This window comes from Mandrillus leucophaeus, unplaced genomic scaffold (assembly GCF_000951045.1).
Source record: "Mandrillus leucophaeus isolate KB7577 unplaced genomic scaffold, Mleu.le_1.0 Scaffold97, whole genome shotgun sequence".
Taxonomy (NCBI): domain Eukaryota; kingdom Metazoa; phylum Chordata; class Mammalia; order Primates; family Cercopithecidae; genus Mandrillus; species Mandrillus leucophaeus.
This window is the reverse complement of record NW_012110585.1, coordinates 2466210-2484207: the sequence shown is the minus strand read 5'-3', so window position 1 is coordinate 2484207 and position 17998 is coordinate 2466210. Positions and strand designations below refer to the sequence as shown.

The window sequence follows — 17998 nt, the reverse complement described above, 5'->3', positions numbered from 1 at the left end:
CAGGTTCCCATAGCTCTCTGTGTTTTTTTTTCTGTCATAGAATTTATATCACATTAGAGTTGCATATTTAATTGAATGTCTTCCCTAATATAAGTTTTACATGACAGGGAGCTTAGCACATAGTACGTGCTCAAGAAATATCCTTTCATGAGTATTCCAGGTAGTCACAACATCTGACAATAATGGCTCTTGCCTTTTTCCAGTATTTGTATTTCTTATTTCTTTATATTGTTCAATGGCATCAGCTACAACTTCCAAAACAAGGTGGAAGAACTGTGATGTGGCAGGCATTTTTCACTATCCATGACTTTAGTAAGAATGTTAATAGCTTTTCCTAGAAATTCTCTATTACGTAAGAGAGGTAGCCTTCTATATCTCATTTACCAACAGCTTTTATTTCTTTAAGAAAAAGTAGGTGTTGAATCAAATCAAATGGCTTTTGCGTATCTATCAAGATGGTCACACAGTCGCTTCTCTAATGAATTAATAGCCTGTATTACACTAGTAGCTTTCCCAGGAACTATTCTTTTGTTTCTGGAATAAACCCTACTTGATTGTGGTGAGTTGCTCTTTTAAAATAAGGAGGCAGTGCAGGACTGTGGATAAAAGCTGGGGCTTGGGTGTCAGAGCTGACTACAAAATTAGAGAACAAAGATATTATCTATTAGGATTAACAAATGGAATTAAGAACTGAGTCTTAAAAAGAAAAATAAAGAAGACAAACTTCTGGTAAATCTGACCAAGAGCAGCCACCAAAACCCAACAGTAGGAATAAGTGGCTATGACCTTGGCTGCCGCAAGGACCAGCTGGTCCCCACTTGAGTGTCACCGTCCTCCTCTGTTAATGACAGAACGTGAGCCTCACAGGGCGGCTGTGTGAAGCCTACATGAGACAGCGTGTGTGACCATCTCACAGCACATAGCATCGTGCCAGTTACCCAGGTGAACCAAAAGTAGTTCTCTCTAAATCTGCTAAAATTTCCTTTGGGCTTTTGACTGCCCTTATCATGTGATACTAGCCTAATAATGTGAACAAGGACATTTACATTCTTTCTATGTTCTGAAAGATCTCAACATACCTAGGCATTCATATATTTTGCCTTTAAAACCTCTTGGAAATAAATGTGTTAATACTATATAAGAAAAAATCCCCAAAAAAGACTGTCTGATGGTCCCTCCCTATGATAATTCCCTCACTGCAGGAGTGGAGAGGGGAAGAGATAGACAAATCATAAATGGAGTTAACCTGGGAATCTATTTTAATCTGCCTCGAGAACCCAGCATCCTACTGTTTTGGCTTTTACAAACAAGACAAGTGGCCCCGAGAGAGAAAACACAGTGGTGTAGCAACTCAGTGAGGGAGGGGGCAAGGGTGGAGGTCTGATTGAGTGGAATGATTTATGTTCACAGGCCACATGAGTGCTCTGGAGGCCTGAACTTGTCATCCAGCACCCTGTTTGACATCATTTTCCACACATTCATGCACTGCCATCACCCGGCCATGTAGTGGGTACCAAGAAATGACCAAAGCCAGGTCCAAATGATCAAAGTCGATCCATCCCGTCCCTGGATACCACAGAAACCCTTTTGTCCTACTGGGAGACTAAGATGCTACACTTGGTCAAATCAAGCACACGGGAAGTTCTCACACTTGCTTGACCTCCAACTAGATCAGTGATGGTTCCACACTTGTCAGACAGAACCTAGATAAAAATGTGACTTTCCTTTTTGCATGCCACTCCACAATAAAGAAATTGCTAGACTGGAGATGGTTCGGAGAAAAACCATGTAACTAAACCATGCATGTCCTGTCGATTGGTGGATTACAGAAGGGTCATTTTTCAAATACGTGAAAGGCTGCCACGTGTCGGAATTAGATTTTGTGCTGTATGACCCCAAAAGGTTAAAGGAGAATCCACAGATTAAAGTAATGGGTAGAAAGATCACAGCACCACAACTCAATAGAATAACTTACCAAAGACAGCACAGGTCAGCCAGCCTGGGAGAAAGCACCATCACTACTGTGAAAATCAAAACACTTGACATAGATCCTGCCAAGGAGATGGAGGATCAGAAGTGACTTTCTAGGTAATATTTAACTTATCCTCCAAATATGAGAGTCTGTGAAAAAGTACAGAAAATGAGAGAAAATCTTCAAAGGCACTTGCCAGACAATGACACAAATAGGAAGCGGTGGTCTTGTTTGCACTATTTCTCCTAACTTAAATCACGCACCCCACTTCCAGCCAGCAGTGAGGCTGACTTGGTGGAATTTCCTTTGGCCCCCGACAACCACGATACGCATCTTAGTGGGTAACAAAATGGGAGGGAGGCTGGAGAACAAGCCACAAATCTGGATAATCCACACTCTTGAAAATATCCAGAAATTACAAAGAATGGGGCAAAATAAAACCACCAAAGAAAACCTGTTCCGGTTATGGGAACAAAACATCCACTGAAATAGGCCAAACCTTTCTTGTTTCAAACCCAGCTTCACAAAGATATTAATTAAATGTGATGGTGGTAGCGCGGACAAAGAATCCAGATGTGAGCCTCGTGGAAGGCTGTGTCGGAACGCTGGGCAGAGGCTCAGTGAATGTCTGTGTGGGGCATGAACTGGGGCTGCCATCAGAGTGGCCTTCCATCTGAGAGTCAGGGACAGACCGAAATCTGGGATCTGGGGAACAAGAGATGATACAGCCTACTAAGGGTGGATTTGGTAATTATAACGAATCTTTACACATGTGGAAACCAAAAACCGTGGCAACTGATCTTTCACAGACTAGCGGTCTTAAAACGCAGAGCTAGGTAAGGCCATATTCAGACTGGTTTTGGACCAGTGAGTGGTATCACTTGATCGCTATCCTAGACAGTTCAACAAACTGAAAAAAAGACATCAAATAACTATCATGAACTGAATGACTTCATCTCCTCATTAAAATGCTTTATCATATAAACTGAACTACTATCAGAGATAAAGTTTCTTCAAAAACAGTGTGATATACTTTCAAAACACTTAAATTCCAATGCTAAAAACACATCATAAGAAAAAAGACTGGGCACAGTGGTGCATACCTGTAACTCTAGCACTTTGGGAGGCCAAGGCGGGTGGATCACTTGAATTCAGGAATTCAAGACCAGTCTGGGCAACATGGTAAAACCCTGTCTCTACCAAAAATACAAATAATTAGCTGAGTGTGGTAGGTGTGTGCCTGTTGTCCCAGCTAATTGGGAGGCTGAGGTGGGAGGACCGTTTGAGCCTGGGAGATGGAGGTTGCAGTCAGCCAAGATTGCACCTCTGTACTCCAGCCTGGGTGACAGAGTGAGACCCCATCTCAAAAAAAAAAAAGAATGAAAGAAAGAAAGAAAAAGAAAAGGAAAAAAAGAAAGCATTTGTGCTCTTTAGCATCTTAGTACTCCAAATACTGATTTAAATCACATTAAAATTAAGCACTAGGGAGAAAAGGGTTAAGACAGATTTAGCATACGATGTCAAATATGGTTCCTGTGCCAAAGTGCTTTTTTTAAAAGGCAGGCACTATACACATTTTATCTCCTGGACTTAATTTGTGTTTTGCTATGCTCAACAATTTTAATGCCAAGAGGAAGACACTAAGTGAGAAAGGGGATGTGCTGGCCTGAACCTAGAGAGTTGATCTAATTGAACTGAAAAACTTAAAACCTTTCTCCATCTGTTCAGTACACCTGCTGATGGAGCACTAGCCCAGGTAGGGAGGAAATCCATCAGAGACCAGTTATAAATAGATTTTTATTTCATCTGCTAAGAGTTTGGCAGCCGAGGTGGGAGGGCTGCCTACACTGGCAGCCAGGCAGAAGCTCTGGGCTGCTTTTATGTTGAGGTGAAAGGAGTGGAGAGACAGAGAACTAAAAAAAAATTTCCCAACAACTCATTTGACAACCAACCACCAGTCATTAATTTGTTTAAAACGTGCAGGCATTTCTGATAAGTGCTGGAGACCTGCAAAGATCCATCACACCCCCTCGTGAGGATCATCCAGAATCTAAAGGGAAACAGCCTCACCAGTTGCTCACAGGCCAAAGTTTCTATGTGCAAACTTCCTTGGGGCGTTCATAAAATGAATCAAGAGTAAAGAAGGCATGAATAACATGATAGTGCCTTAACTTTCTGAGGATAGGGTAAATGTAAACTCTAAAGGTACCAAAATATAAATCAGAAAAAAAAATGTCTTTGTGGAAAAGAGAAACCAGTGGTTCTAATCCACAGACTATCACAAGGACTGTAACTGGCAGGTGACATTCAGGCTGCCCCTCCTAGGTGCAAGTCGGTGGGAGTCAATCCCCTTCACATCCCACCAGCCACTAAGGTGGCACCTCCCACCTAGTGAGAGCTCAACAAACAGGAGTTAATGTGACTGAATCAACAGCCAGGGAAATCATGAAAGGATCTTGCCCTGTGAGTGAAAATGGAACCAATGGGTATCTCCAGACAGGCCTGATGTGAATGTTTGCAACAGAGACTTAAGAATAAATGTCAGAGATTATATGTCCAAATAGGACCACTGAGAATGGGGGTGTAGAGGAGAAAAAAATTGTATTTCTCCAACTTGCAGAAGTCTGGGCTTAGGGAGACCTTCCTGATACCCTTCAGAAACATTAAGGATATTATTGAGGAGACAATGACCCCTATATTCTGTCACCACCAAAGATAAGAGAAATGGGAGTGATTGGTGGCAAGGGACAGTTGGGTTAAATATGAGGAAGAATTTCCTGACAGCAAAGGTTATTAAACACTGTAAAGGCAAACTAAAGGGGATTAGGGATGCTCTCTCTGGAGGTCTTCTAAAAAGTAGAATCACTTAGCAATATCGGGGGATAATTTAGGTACAGTTCTGCCTGCTCCTCTGGCCTTTTTCAGTGCTCTAATTCATCCCCTGGCCTGGACAAGACAGGCTTACCACGGTAAATTCGGTCACACTCTGTTCCATAACGAGCTCTCAGAAGGAGAATAAGCATTAAAAAAAATGGCAAAAGCTCTCTTGGAAGTCAAACTCATTTTTCTTTATTTAAACAGCATGTTGGGTTTTTGTGGCTCTTTTGCTTCTTTTTCCTTTTTTTAAAATGCTTACATCCAGAAATAGCTAAACAAAACTCATCTACACTGATCTGTTATTGCAAAGCATTAGAAGGAAACCAGGTGGAAGATGAAGTAGGAATGTTCTGAGTCACAGATGCACAGAATACCTCATTATGTACCTCTTTGCTAGGCACTGAGTATGAGTACCATGGGAACTGCTGCCTACAGATGCTAGCATCTGCTTCTCAGGAGGTCAAAAAAGATTCTCATCAGTTTGGTTACAAGGAGGCAAACTAAATGACCTCTAAGACACTAAAACTCTAGAGTGTTTATTTTTCAGAGCTCTATACTCAGTGTTAAATTTTAAAAAACATTCATCAAACTCTCATATTCTGAGAGATCCATGTTCTCTAAAAAATGTGAATTTTGATTCTCCCTCTGAGTTGCAGAGAGACAGGAAGCTGAGGAAAAGCAGGATCCCTTCTCCTGTCCTAACAGTCACTGCGCTTGGCCACGTTTACTGCTCTGTAGTCCTTCACCACTGTACCATCAGCTGGGTGATGGCAGGAGTTATCTGTGTTCTATCCATGATGTGGCCTTATCACTCAGCACTGAGGGACTCAGAGACTAAATGAATAATGGACTGACTGCTGGCTGGCTGGCTGGATGGGGTTGGTGGGTGGGTAGGTGGGTGAGAGGGTGAATGGATGGGGTAGGTGGAGGTGTAAGTGGGTGAGGGTAGGGGTAGGTGGATAGGTGGGTGGGTGGGTAGGTAGGTGAGTGGGTGGGTGAGTGGGTGTGTAGGTGGTAGACAGAAGGACTGACCTAAGGACACAGTCCCAAGGGTGTATGGAGGGGCTACTATAAAAGTAGCAACTTGCTATTCTCCTGGTGGTCCCATCACAGAGTGAACAAATGTGAAATCATGAGAAGCACAACAAATCTGGAAGCAGACGACTTGATTTGAGCCCTAGCATTGCTACTAACAAGGCTAGGCACTTCACTTCCCTGGGCCTCTACTTCCTCACCTGAAATGTGTGTGGTGTGTGTGTCTGCCAGTCTCTCTGAGTTGCACTGACTTAGATAACAGAGAAAACAGAGTTTGTAATTACACAACAGTCATTATTTTCATACACTCTTTATTAAAATTTTCCTTAAAACTTTTAAACAGTAGAGGAATGGTGCAGAGATGGTGACTGGAGCCCAATGCTGATTCTAGGGAAGAATTCAGTAAGTGGAGAAAGAAGAAAATATCAAAGCTAGCCAATGAGAGGACACTTCACTGGTTCCCACATGCTGAAAGGAGGCTCACGCCCTGCAGTAAATGGCAAACGAGTACAACAAGGCCAACTGGAATTGACTTAGCAAAGCGTATGGCCACTGTCCTTAAGAAAGGCAAGTCTGTGAGATCCAGACCTCGAGGCCTGACTTCCACGTTTGGGTCTGCAAGCCCACTTTTCCACCAGCTGTTAATATCTGCCTAGAACCTCACCTATGACTGTGGCAAACCATCAGCAGACACGCAGTGGTGCCAAATGTCTGAACAACCAAGGAGGGTTCCTATAGGATTGTGAAGAGACTATCCTTTCCCATTCCAATTTTAAAACAGATGTATAATTACTAAAGCAGTTTCATATACATGGTGACTAGCAGGGAAAGAGGGAGTGCTGCCTAAAATACTCCACAGCCTCCCCGTCCTCCTGGTTTCTGTATCTTCTGGGTGTTCTTTTGTTTTGCAAAGTGATTTGGGAGATTAGGTGGGTTTTGTTTAGACGGGACAGCATGAGCAAAGTCGGTGAATAAGTGCTACTTGATTGCACAACAAAAGATACACAAGGAGCCTCAGCCACAACTCAATCCACTTGCCCCAACAGTGTGCATTTCTCAATTAAGTTATTTTGTTAGCAAGACTACTGGTTAGGAGAAGGAGAAAGTGCTTATTGCACCGAGATTATTCACTGTATAGAAAGCATTATAATCGGATCAACAGAACATTCTTTCTAAGGACCCTAGAACTCCTATTTGGTAACATTGCAGATGCAATGGAAATGTGCCTATATTATCGGTGTACTATAGCAGTCCCTGCAAATAACAGCGTAAAACTCCACAAGTCTTTAATTCAATGATTGATGCCTGGGAACTAAGAATCTGCCCAAGATGTCAAGTTGACCAAAAGTCTACATGGAAAAGAAGAAACTTTTTCCTCTAGATGTTAACTAAGGAGACAAAATTCTGAAGCATTCTAAGAAATTAGTCCCATTAGCCCTCTCTGCCTCATCGGAAAGCATGGGTTGTAAGCATGTATTATCACTAAAATCCCTTTTGAAAATGAAAAACAAAAGCATTCCAATTTTTCAAACATATTCCATAGTTCACTTCCAAAGTTGCCATAAGGAAAATGAAAAAAAAAAAAAAAAAGATTGAGAAGGTGTTTTCAATCAGCATGACAAAGGATTAGTTAATATGCGACAAATTAGTAAGAATAAAACTCAAAAGAATACTGTGCAAAGGATACAGAGAATGCACAGAAAAGGAAATCTAAATTGCCAATATAAAAAGATGCTCAATCTCACTAAGTAATCAGCTATACCAATAAAAATAACAGTAAAATATTTCTTGCCCATGAGATTGACAAAAATTTTAAAGTCTAGTACTACCAACTGTTGGTGAAGATACAGTGAGACAAGAACTTTGATGCCCTAGTACAGGAATATAAACGGGTACTGTAAACCAAAAATAAAATTCTAAGCCCCCCTCAACCATCTGAATGGACCTCTCCTCTTGGCCAAGGGCATTCCGAAGTCAACCTGAAAAACCAGTTCAGGCTATGATGTGAAGGGGAGATGGACATGCCTCATTATATCCTGCTCCCTTCTGGAATTCAGGAAAAGCAGACCAGCATTAATATCAACACAGACCTTAAATCTGATAAGAAACATTTATTATCTATTCTTTCTGAAACCTGCTACCAGGAGGCTTCATCTGCATGATAAAACCTTGGTCCCCACAACCCCTTATCATAATCCAGGCATTCCTTCTTATTGAGGATAATTTTTTCAATCAGCTGCTAATCAAAATTTTTAAATCTACCTATGCCCTAGGAGCCCCTGCTTCAAGTTGTCCTGCCCTTCCAGATCAAACCAGTGTGCAACTTACAGGTATTGATTGATGTGTTATATGTCTCCCTAAAAGGTATAAAACCAAACTGCACCCCAACCACCCTGGGCACACGTCAGGACCTCCTAAGGCTGTCACAGATGCATCCTTAACCTTGGCAAAATAAAACTTTCTAAATTGATTGAGACCTGTCTCAAACGCTTTTGGGTTCACAGTACAAATGGTTAGGAGAATGGTGTGGCATTACTGAGTAAAGTTGAAATAGTCAGAAACTGGGCTCCATTTCTAAGTCCTCCCTTAGAGATCACCTAGATGTGTAGGAGGGTCATGACAGCATGGGTAGCACAAGGTAGATCTCTAAATGCCCATCCATAGAAGAATGGCTACACTAAAATGAGACACTCTACAGCCTTATACCTGCATTAGCAATAGAGATAACGCTCAGAAATATCTAATTTCAACTGCAAAAGGATAGCAACAGTATAAAATACTTTATCTAAGTTTTTAAACATGTAAAATATATTGTTTATGGCTACATGTATATGCGGTAATTCCACAAAAATGCGCATGAAAGTGTTCTACACCAACTTCAGAAGTGAGAGAATAAGGCTTTAGTTATATCGTTAATGTCTTTTTTTAACATCTGAGGAAAATAAATATGGCATTTGTCACTTCTGGATAATGGGTATATGTGTATTCATTGTATTTTATTTAATAATTTGCTATATGTTTGAAGGTCTTCCATATTTAAACAATTTTAAAGCATTTTAAATATACACATATATAACAGTCTATTGGAATGCACAGTTGAAAAGCATACAGAATTAGGTACATTATCTTTATCTATCACCCTCATGTGTCTGGAGTAACTAAACTAGGTAATTATCTCCCATGTTTGTGATACCTATCAGCTAAATTGCTTTCAGGCACATTATCTCATTTAATATGCTGAACAACCCTTTGATATCGGTATTATGACAGCCATTTCACTTATAGGAAAAGTCAACCTTTAGAGTTTTGGAGACTTTCCCAAGATTATCCAGTTAGTAAGGGATGCACAACTGGGATCTCACACTGTCAATGCTACAGCACAGATGACCAGTAAGAACCCTGACAATGTATTACTCCAAAGTTATATGCATCATCTTTAAGATCTGTGTTACTGACCTGAAGCTACAGGTTTGAATTCACAAATGAAATAGAATACTTTATCACTGACATTTTTAAAGCCTTCAGTCAAATCTGCTTCTTCTGACTATTTTTAATATATCGACCTCTTCTAAAAATAAGTTGCAAAAGTCTGATGAAAACTCGCATGTTAATAAAAAAAAAAAAAAAAGGACATCTTACCCAGGTAGGGTATTCTCTCATTTTAAAAATAAATTTTCTAAATGAATAAAGTAGAAACTATAATGTCATCTCTTATACTCTTTTATTCAATGTGCTAGTGGTAAAACACATACTAATCTCTGGGTAATTAGTGATTAAAGAAGGCTCAGTTCCTAATTTGAGAATGTAACTATCATTAAACAAGTTATCAAACACAAGTAGCACCAACAACATAAGCTAAATTTAAGGAATACACAGCTCAGACACTGTCCAGGTTCCTGCACCAAGTACAAACCTATCAATAAAAATAACAGTATCAACTATGGGTAGCCTGAATTCCATCCTCACCTAGCAACAATAAGGTACCCTCCTACTCCCCCACCTCACAAAATGAGAGTGCCCCCCTTTTCCCTGCTAGCACAGTGTCGGAGAAGGTTTATTAACACAGAAGGCTTAAATAAAATCCAGTCTCATAGCACAGTACCTAACATGCCTGGATATAATCAAAATCATTTATCACACCAAGAACCAGGAAAATCTCAATTTAAATGAGAAAAGTTAGTCAAGAGATGCCAACACTGAGATGGCACAGATGTTGGAATTATCTGACAAGGATTTGAAAGTAGCCATTATAAACATGTTTCAACAAACAATCAAAAATGGGCAGGAAAAAAATTTTAAAAACAGAAAGTCTCAGTAAAGACATAGCAGATAACATATAATAACTGAAATTAAAACTCACTAGGTGAGCTAAACAGCAGAACGAAGATGATAGAGGAAAGAGGAGGTGAATCTGAAGGTAGGAACAATAGAAATTACCCAATCTGAACAGTAAAGAGAAAATAGACTTAAAAAATAATCAGTATCAAGCCCTGGTAGAACTATAACAAAGTTTTAACATTCACATCCTCCAAGTCTTGGAAGGAAAGGAGAAAGAGGGCACACCTGGAGAAGTACTCAAAGAAATAATGCCTGAAAACTTCCCCAATTTAGCAAAAGACATAAACCTACATATTTGAGAAGGTGAATGATCCCCAAACAGGATACACCCAAAGAAATCCACAAAAAGGCACAACATAACACACTCCTTGAAAACTAAGGACAGAGCAAGATTTTGAAAGTAGTGAGAGAAAAAGGACATCTTAGCTGACGGTCAAAACAATTCAAATGACAGATTTCTCATCAGAAACCACAAAGGCAAAAGAAGGGGGTACAACGGAAGTTGTGCTGAAAAAATGAAACTGTCAACCCAGAATTCCACTTTTGGGGATATACCCAAAAGAACTGGAAACAGGAGCTCAAAGAGATACCTGTGCACTCATGTTCATAGCGCCATTATTCACAATAGCCAAAAGGTGGAAGCAACCCAAGTTTCCACCGGCAGATGAATGGAGAAAGAAAATGAGGTCTGTCCCTACAATGGAGTATTATTCAGCCTTATAAAAGAAGGAAATTCTGACACGTGCTAAAACATGTATGGATCCTGAGGACATTATGCTACGTGGAAGAAGCCAGTCACAAAAGGACAAACATTGCATGATTCCACTTATACGAGGTACCTGAAGTAGTCAAATTCATAGAGACAGAAAACAGAATTGTGGTTGCCATGACTCTGTTGGGGGGTTTGGGGAAGGGAAGAATAGAAAGTTATTGTTTATGGGTACAGAATTTTGGTTTTGCAAGATGAAAAGACTTCTGTGGATTGATGACGGCAATGGTAGCATAACAATGTGAATGTACCTGATACCACTGAAAAATGGTTAAGACAGTAAAATATACGTTACACAAATTTTATCAATTTCTAAAAATTTTTTAAAAAATTAAAAAAAATAATATCTACAATTTATTAAGTATTTACTACATACCAGACACTATGCTAAGTATTTCCTTATTTCTCCTCCCAAAATCTTGTGAGGGAAATACCATGATCCCTGTTCTACAGATGAAGAAATTGGGTTTCCATAACTTGGCCAAAGTCCCACAACCAAAAAATTGAGTCAAAATTCAAACTCAGGTTGGGGAGATGCTGAGAAACATTATCTCTAACCCATGATGGTAAAGGACTATTTGTTTCAAAGGCAGCTTTCCCATGAATACAGCTAAGGTGAAACACTCCTGGGTCTTTGAGAACACTTTGATCTTTTCAGATAAGGTACAATGACTTAGAAGGGTTAATAGGAAAATAGATACAAATTATATTGATAGACAAGGATAAAAGAATGGCATCACTCCAGAGGGACTAATTCTTCAATATTTTGCACAAAACCTCCAGATCCATTCATAAGGGGTATTCTAATTGTATAGGACTAAGAGTCTTAACTGTAAGAGGAGAAAATGTTCATCTCCTCTGATAATGTGAAATACAGAACACACACAGGTAACTTTTTTCACTTTCGGCTTGCTTTTGGAGAAATAAAATAATCTGAGAAATAAAATAATGGCCAAACTTTTAAGTTGAGCCTTGCAGAGGTGGTGCAATTATTCATAATCTGATGAGTTTCAGAATAAACTCCTAACTCCAGTACTCTCAGAACCTTTTCTTTCACTTGATCTAAATTTCTACTTACTCATCCTTCCCTGTTTCACCATGTTCTCTAGAACACTTCTGATCACATCCCCTAGCCCCCTAGACTCCGTGGTCAGATTCTGGAACACTGCCCTCGCTGGCCACAGACCTTTGACCTTCTCCCAATACCTGCTATTCCAATTACAAGCGTGTATGCACTCCAGAACCTCCACAAGCACAATGGGGACTTGGTACCTTCCTGCAGCAGATCAAGGCACAGGGCTTGGGCAGCAAAGCAGAGGCTAAATTCCAGCTCCTCACTGCCTTGGACACAGAACTGCACACAATGATCCTGACTCTGCCTCTCCCTCTCCTGGGCATCAAAATCTCCCTGGAGAAAGACCCAGAAAGACTCTGTTCAACATGAACTGGCCTCAGCAACCCATTTACATCCCCTCATGCAGCCCCCCCAATAACACGTTATGCCCTCTCAACGCCTGCAGTTGCTGATATTGCAGTCTAACTCAGGACCCCACATTCATCCTCGCTCCCTCACAGGCCCCTGGTGCTGCATCTACAACAGGACTGAAGCTGCTTGCTGGGCAGCGCCCTCAGCTCTGCGCAACTGCCCTCACCACCTTCTCTGTCTCAATCTCCTCTGCCTTTGTCCCGCCCTCAAAAGAAACACTTTCAACTCACTGGGCATTCCACTGGCAGGCTGCATGCTCAGGCCGCACCACCAAGTCCTAAGGTACAGTATGGGATCCTTTGGGAAAATGAGGACACAGGGAATGCAAGACAATGGACAGCCGGCCAGAGAGAAAGCAGGTGTCCAGCGCCACCCCATACCAGGCAAGTCCTTGTTTTATATCTTCTCCAATGGCCACCTCAAGAGAGCCTAACATGGTCACAAATAATGTGGCCCTCTGCTGCACCCCTCTAAACCCATAACCAGCAACAGAGAAACAAGAAAGCAGAGTGATTTTTGTTTTCCCATCCATGAAGGAAAAAACTCTCTTAGTCAAATGAGACTCAAGAAGATAATCCTCTAGTTCACCACTCGGTTTACTTCTTCCATGAATACTTATTAAGTGGCCATTGCATACCAGTCCCTGTGCCCAGCATGGCTGCTTGGATTACACAGAATAACAGGCGAAGGTATTTGGTAACCTGAAAAGGTATCCACATTCATCAATTATTCCTATCCTCTCCTCTACCCAACTACATTAGGAATTCCTGTGGGCAGCTATTCTACCTTTTGCCTGGCACAGAGCAAGTCCTCTGGGAGTATCTGCTGAATGACCTCAGCAGTGTATACCCGCGGCCGAGACACTTCTCATCTCCATTCCATGGGCCAGCAGCTCTGCCTCACGCCTGGGCGACCAAAGCAGCCTACAAGCACATCTCCTCGGATCACGTGACTTTTATCTCCTCTTCAAAGATGAACCTATGCCTCCTTTTTGTATCAGAGAACAACTGCATGGAATAAAGTTAGGCCACTGAGTTAAATGCACTCTCTCTCTCTCTTACACACACACATACACACACGCAAACCACTAGAATATAGAAAGTGAACTGATAGGTCCATTTAAAATACACCACCCCCTAGCAAACTTTCTTTCAAAGGGCCATGCTGGCCTCAGGATGTGGGATGGGCCTTATCTTCCTCCTTTGTCTCACAACAGAAAACAAAGGAAAGAAAAAAATCCCACATAAACAGGCCACTGTTGTTTACGTTGCAGCCACATCTTGGAAGGTTCAATTACACCTGCTTTGACATATGTAAGATCCAGCATATGAGCAGGGGCTCAATCTTAGTTTCTTCCTCCCTGATTTGAATTGCTTATTTTACATGTCTGTCAGAAGACTTGAACAACTCAAGTTTTTTGGCCAATAAAATGTAACCACCAAAATAGTCATAAAACAAGATTCTTACAGCTACGTGTAATACAATTAATCTCCTGATTTTTTATAATCACACTACAATATGTGTATTGTGCAAGAAAAGTGAACATACTTTGTTGAAATAAATCTCATTATAGTACTGCCTTTTTCTATCTAGGCGTTTAAACTTTATTTTAAATCTATTCCCTCTTCCATCCCCATTACCCAAAATAACTTTATCAATAAAATATTAGCATATTTAAGTGAGCGCTCAATAAACATTTGTTGAATAAATGAATAAATGAGTCAGTAATTATAAAATACTGGACTAACGCTCCCTGAGAAGTTCGCATTAATTTGTAGAATAATGTGCTTGCATGTTCAGGTACATACATCAAAATGGAATTTAATAATAGGCATCAAGTAGCAGTTAAATATTAATGCATTTCTGCCTTAATAATTTTACTTCACAATATTATACAATTCAAACAACAACAAATATGAGCTGAGATAGAGTTCATTTACAATCAAACCACTAGTATTTATATATTTTAAAATAAGATTTGAAATATTAATACTAATATGGAAATAGTTAATAACCTAAATGTCAATGTGTTTGCAGTACAAAAGGTCTAAAAGCAAAGCAGCATGCATTATGTTACAACTAAATGTCTTTTTAAAAAAATGTAATCAACGCAACTTCTTAATCACACTTTTTTAAAACAAAAAAAGCTTGCACAAAGACATGTCTATTATACCCGGTTTACAAGGAACATCTTTATAGGAGATTTTCTTTCATTTTAAGCTATGTAATGAGTAGGCCAGAGAGAAGCTACTGGTAAGAAACTTCAGTGACTATAATAACTAATATTTATCAAATTTTAAGTTTAATACACTCTGTAAAATATAGTTTTACCAGTATCAAAAAATTTAATATTTCTTAAGATATATTCTGACATATTTGTCTTTTAATTCACCTACTTTTGATCATACTGTTAGAAAATAATTGGACATGAAATAGTTTGGATATAAGTTTGTTCTGAGTTCGCTGCAAAGAAGTTAAGAAATCAGCTAGCAAAATTATTTTAACTTCAAGAAAAAAAGGCCTTAAAAAATTAAATAAGTTATATATTTAGCAAACCTAAAAGGCAAGAAGTTATGTTAAATGTTTAAGAAGTAAATGGAAGTAAATGTAAATCGGCAATAAGACGGTCAGTACTAAAATGAAGCTCTCATTTAAACTTATTTGCTGAACTTTCTTTTTGTTTCATATATTGTTGTTTTTAGTATAGGCATGAATGATCCTGTAATCAATTCAAAAAGGAAGACTGCAGTCAGGCAAACATTTCCTTCCCAGTGCCTATCAGCATGTCTTTCATGTCTTGGCGTCCATTTTAGGAGTATCAGCGAGGTAGTGTATAAAGGAGCTTATTAAACAAAGGTTGTCATTTTGGCAACACACATAAACGTTAAATGATTTCATTTTACTGAAAATCAAAATGTTGATTAATTAAAAAGTTGAAGAATATACTTAAGCTTAACTGTTCAAACTCCTCTGATTTCATATATTTTTCAATCATATTTATATATTAAATGCCATTTTCAGGATTGCTGATGTGTCACTATAATTTTATAAAAAACATCTGAAACAATTGATCATTTAAGGCGCGCAATAATGGAAAGCTATAGACAGGTTTTTATTGTCGAAGGATTAACAAATCAATGATAACATACTCAAAACAAAAGCACAGATCCAGGGGCAGTCTTTCATACTGCCCAAAATGATGAGTACTTATGTGAATAGATACAATTTTCCTGTATTCTTTCAGCATATAAAATAAAAAGAAAATACATGAATATAGGAAGTCATAACCTAATCCTACAACTCAAACTCTCTTTAAAAACAGAATACTTACAATGAGGGTGGTCCACAGTAACACATGCCTTACAGTTAACCTCTCCTACAATAATGCTGATTTTTAAGAACAGAACTATCACAATCCAATCACAATCAGGCCTAATAGGAAGGATTTATTGTTCAGAAATTAGATATAAAGTATATATCTAAGTAAAACACCAGGTAGTATTAAAAAGAAAATCGGTAAAGTTTCTAAATTTTCCTTCTACTTAAAACATTGAGAGAACCAGAATCGTTTAATTATAAAATCTAATCAACCAAAATTAAGGAATTTTTCTCCAAGTATTGCAAACACAGCTCACCACTTCTTCTCCAAAAGATTTAAATTTCTATTCTCTACCATTCCCAGCCATTTCTGCCAACATCATAAAAATCACCTTTCATCATTTCCTTCTCACAATGAGAATTCACTAATCGCATACATCTCTTAGACATAGACACCTCCCCACCCACCTCCCAAAAATGGTTCAGAGCAAAGACACACAAAAAAATAATGACCAAGCTCACATTTCTTGTTTGCCCTTCAAGCGAAGTCTGGTGTCTTCAGCTTGCCTTTCTGGTCTTCAGTGTTGTCACTAATTGCTGGGGGATGTAGTTTAGGACAGCATGAAGCAGCAGAAATAAAAGCTGTTGCTTTAAGAAAACGTTTTCTTAAACACATGGATAAAACAACTTTTACTCTGACTTCCTGGCTGGGCTGCATAAAATCTTAGAAAGGCTCCTTGAAAAGTTAATGTCTATAAATGTCTAAAAATAAAATAAAATAAAATCTAAAAACTTACGTTCTGAACACATTCCGAAGGATGTCTTTCTGATTTGATTTGAAAGCAGGTTTGTGTTGATGAACAAACTTTATTTTGTAGAAAATTAATATTCCCTCTATTAGAAATTTGCCTTGCCATCTTCTATATTAATCCTGTCTCTCATGGTATAATCATACATGCAAAAAATCAAATATGGTATTTCCCAAATGCATGGACACTGTGGAAGCTTCGTTTTGAAAAAGGCTTTTATTTCCCTTAATACTGGTGACTAAACGTCATTGTATGTACCAACACTTTCAAATAGCCCAAGAGACTTAAAAAGCCTTCTAAGTTTGAAAACCAAAAAGTTCTGAGTTTTTCTGTACCCCAGGACGGTTTTCTTTCCTGAAGCTCAAGCCGAGAAAGCAGACAAAAGAAGCTGATTTGACTGAGCTGTGCCAAGTCTTGCCTTTTTTTCTTTCCTCAGCTCTCCCTCTGCCTCTCTCTCTCCCTCTTTCTCTCTCTCACTCTTTTGCTCCCAGTATGGCAACCTTCCGAGCAGTCTTGGCGGAGGTCCAGGCTGTGCCAGTCTGTCTGAATTCTTGTCTCCAAAAGATGTCCTTTGCGGATCAATTAATACATTTGAAAACAGGAAACCGTGGTACGGTACCCAAATCCTGGCACCAACAGCATCGACTTCTGCCAAATCACCTTACAGATTTCATGGTATTCTACCTTTCATAATTATTACTAACATGTTCCCGGAGCAATAATGGAGTACTAGAAGCCATTCACTGCTCAGCAATAAGGAATCTGTTCCCTAGAAATGTCCATATGCGACATATGCACAACCTGCAATAAATCAAATTTCTCCTGTGAGAAGAGATGTATGTAACTTTAATAAGCACCACATACTGTATTTCTTTTTATAAGACTTGCTTTTCCTTGTCCTGCTGCAAAGACTCATGGGAGAATAGAAACGGAGGCAAGCAGATTAAAATTAAAACTGTATGCCCAGAAATGTCATGCTTTATCCTATGGAGAACGAATATAGTATTGATTGATCTGTAACTTTATTTTTAAGGAGGCTCTAATACAAACTGTACCTATTCAAAATTTTACTACAGATGGAGGGAGGAGAAGAGTTCTTTTGACAAAACAAATAACAATAAAAAAGAAAAATAAAACATCTAGGGTAAATTTAATAACAGTAAGTATCTTTTCATATTTTGACATCTCAAGTTCTAACATAGTCACTTGTTTACTTAATTCATATTAATACAATATAATAAGATTAAATAAGTACTGTTTGCTTTTATTTTTACCATAAATACCTTTTGAAGCAAAACAGCCAGTCTGTGCTTCACACGCTTACCTGGTTTAAGAAATCACTTTTACCTATGAGGCTTGAACATAGAAAATAGCCACATTCTAGAATCATCATT

General features: G+C 39.1%; 1 protein-coding gene across 2 annotated transcripts in view; it reads right to left on the bottom strand.

Annotated features, from left to right (window-relative positions):
• The window catches only part of MSRA (methionine sulfoxide reductase A), a 349549-nt gene extending 332086 nt beyond the window's left edge, over nucleotides 1–17463 (bottom strand). Inside the window, exons 1-2 of one of the 2 annotated variants that reach the window (XM_011970737.1) lie at nucleotides 16593–17463; nucleotides 16318–16392 (exon numbers count right to left, since the gene is read on the bottom strand). Coding sequence is in view for 1 of the 2 variants with exons in the window: in XM_011970735.1 (XP_011826125.1) it covers nucleotides 16593–16605 (13 nt within the window). In the remaining variant the exon portion in view is untranslated. The remainder of the gene's footprint in view (nucleotides 1–16317; nucleotides 16393–16592) is intronic. The other variant, XM_011970735.1, reaches the window with a different exon arrangement.
• Between the last annotated feature and the right edge of the window lie 535 nt (nucleotides 17464–17998).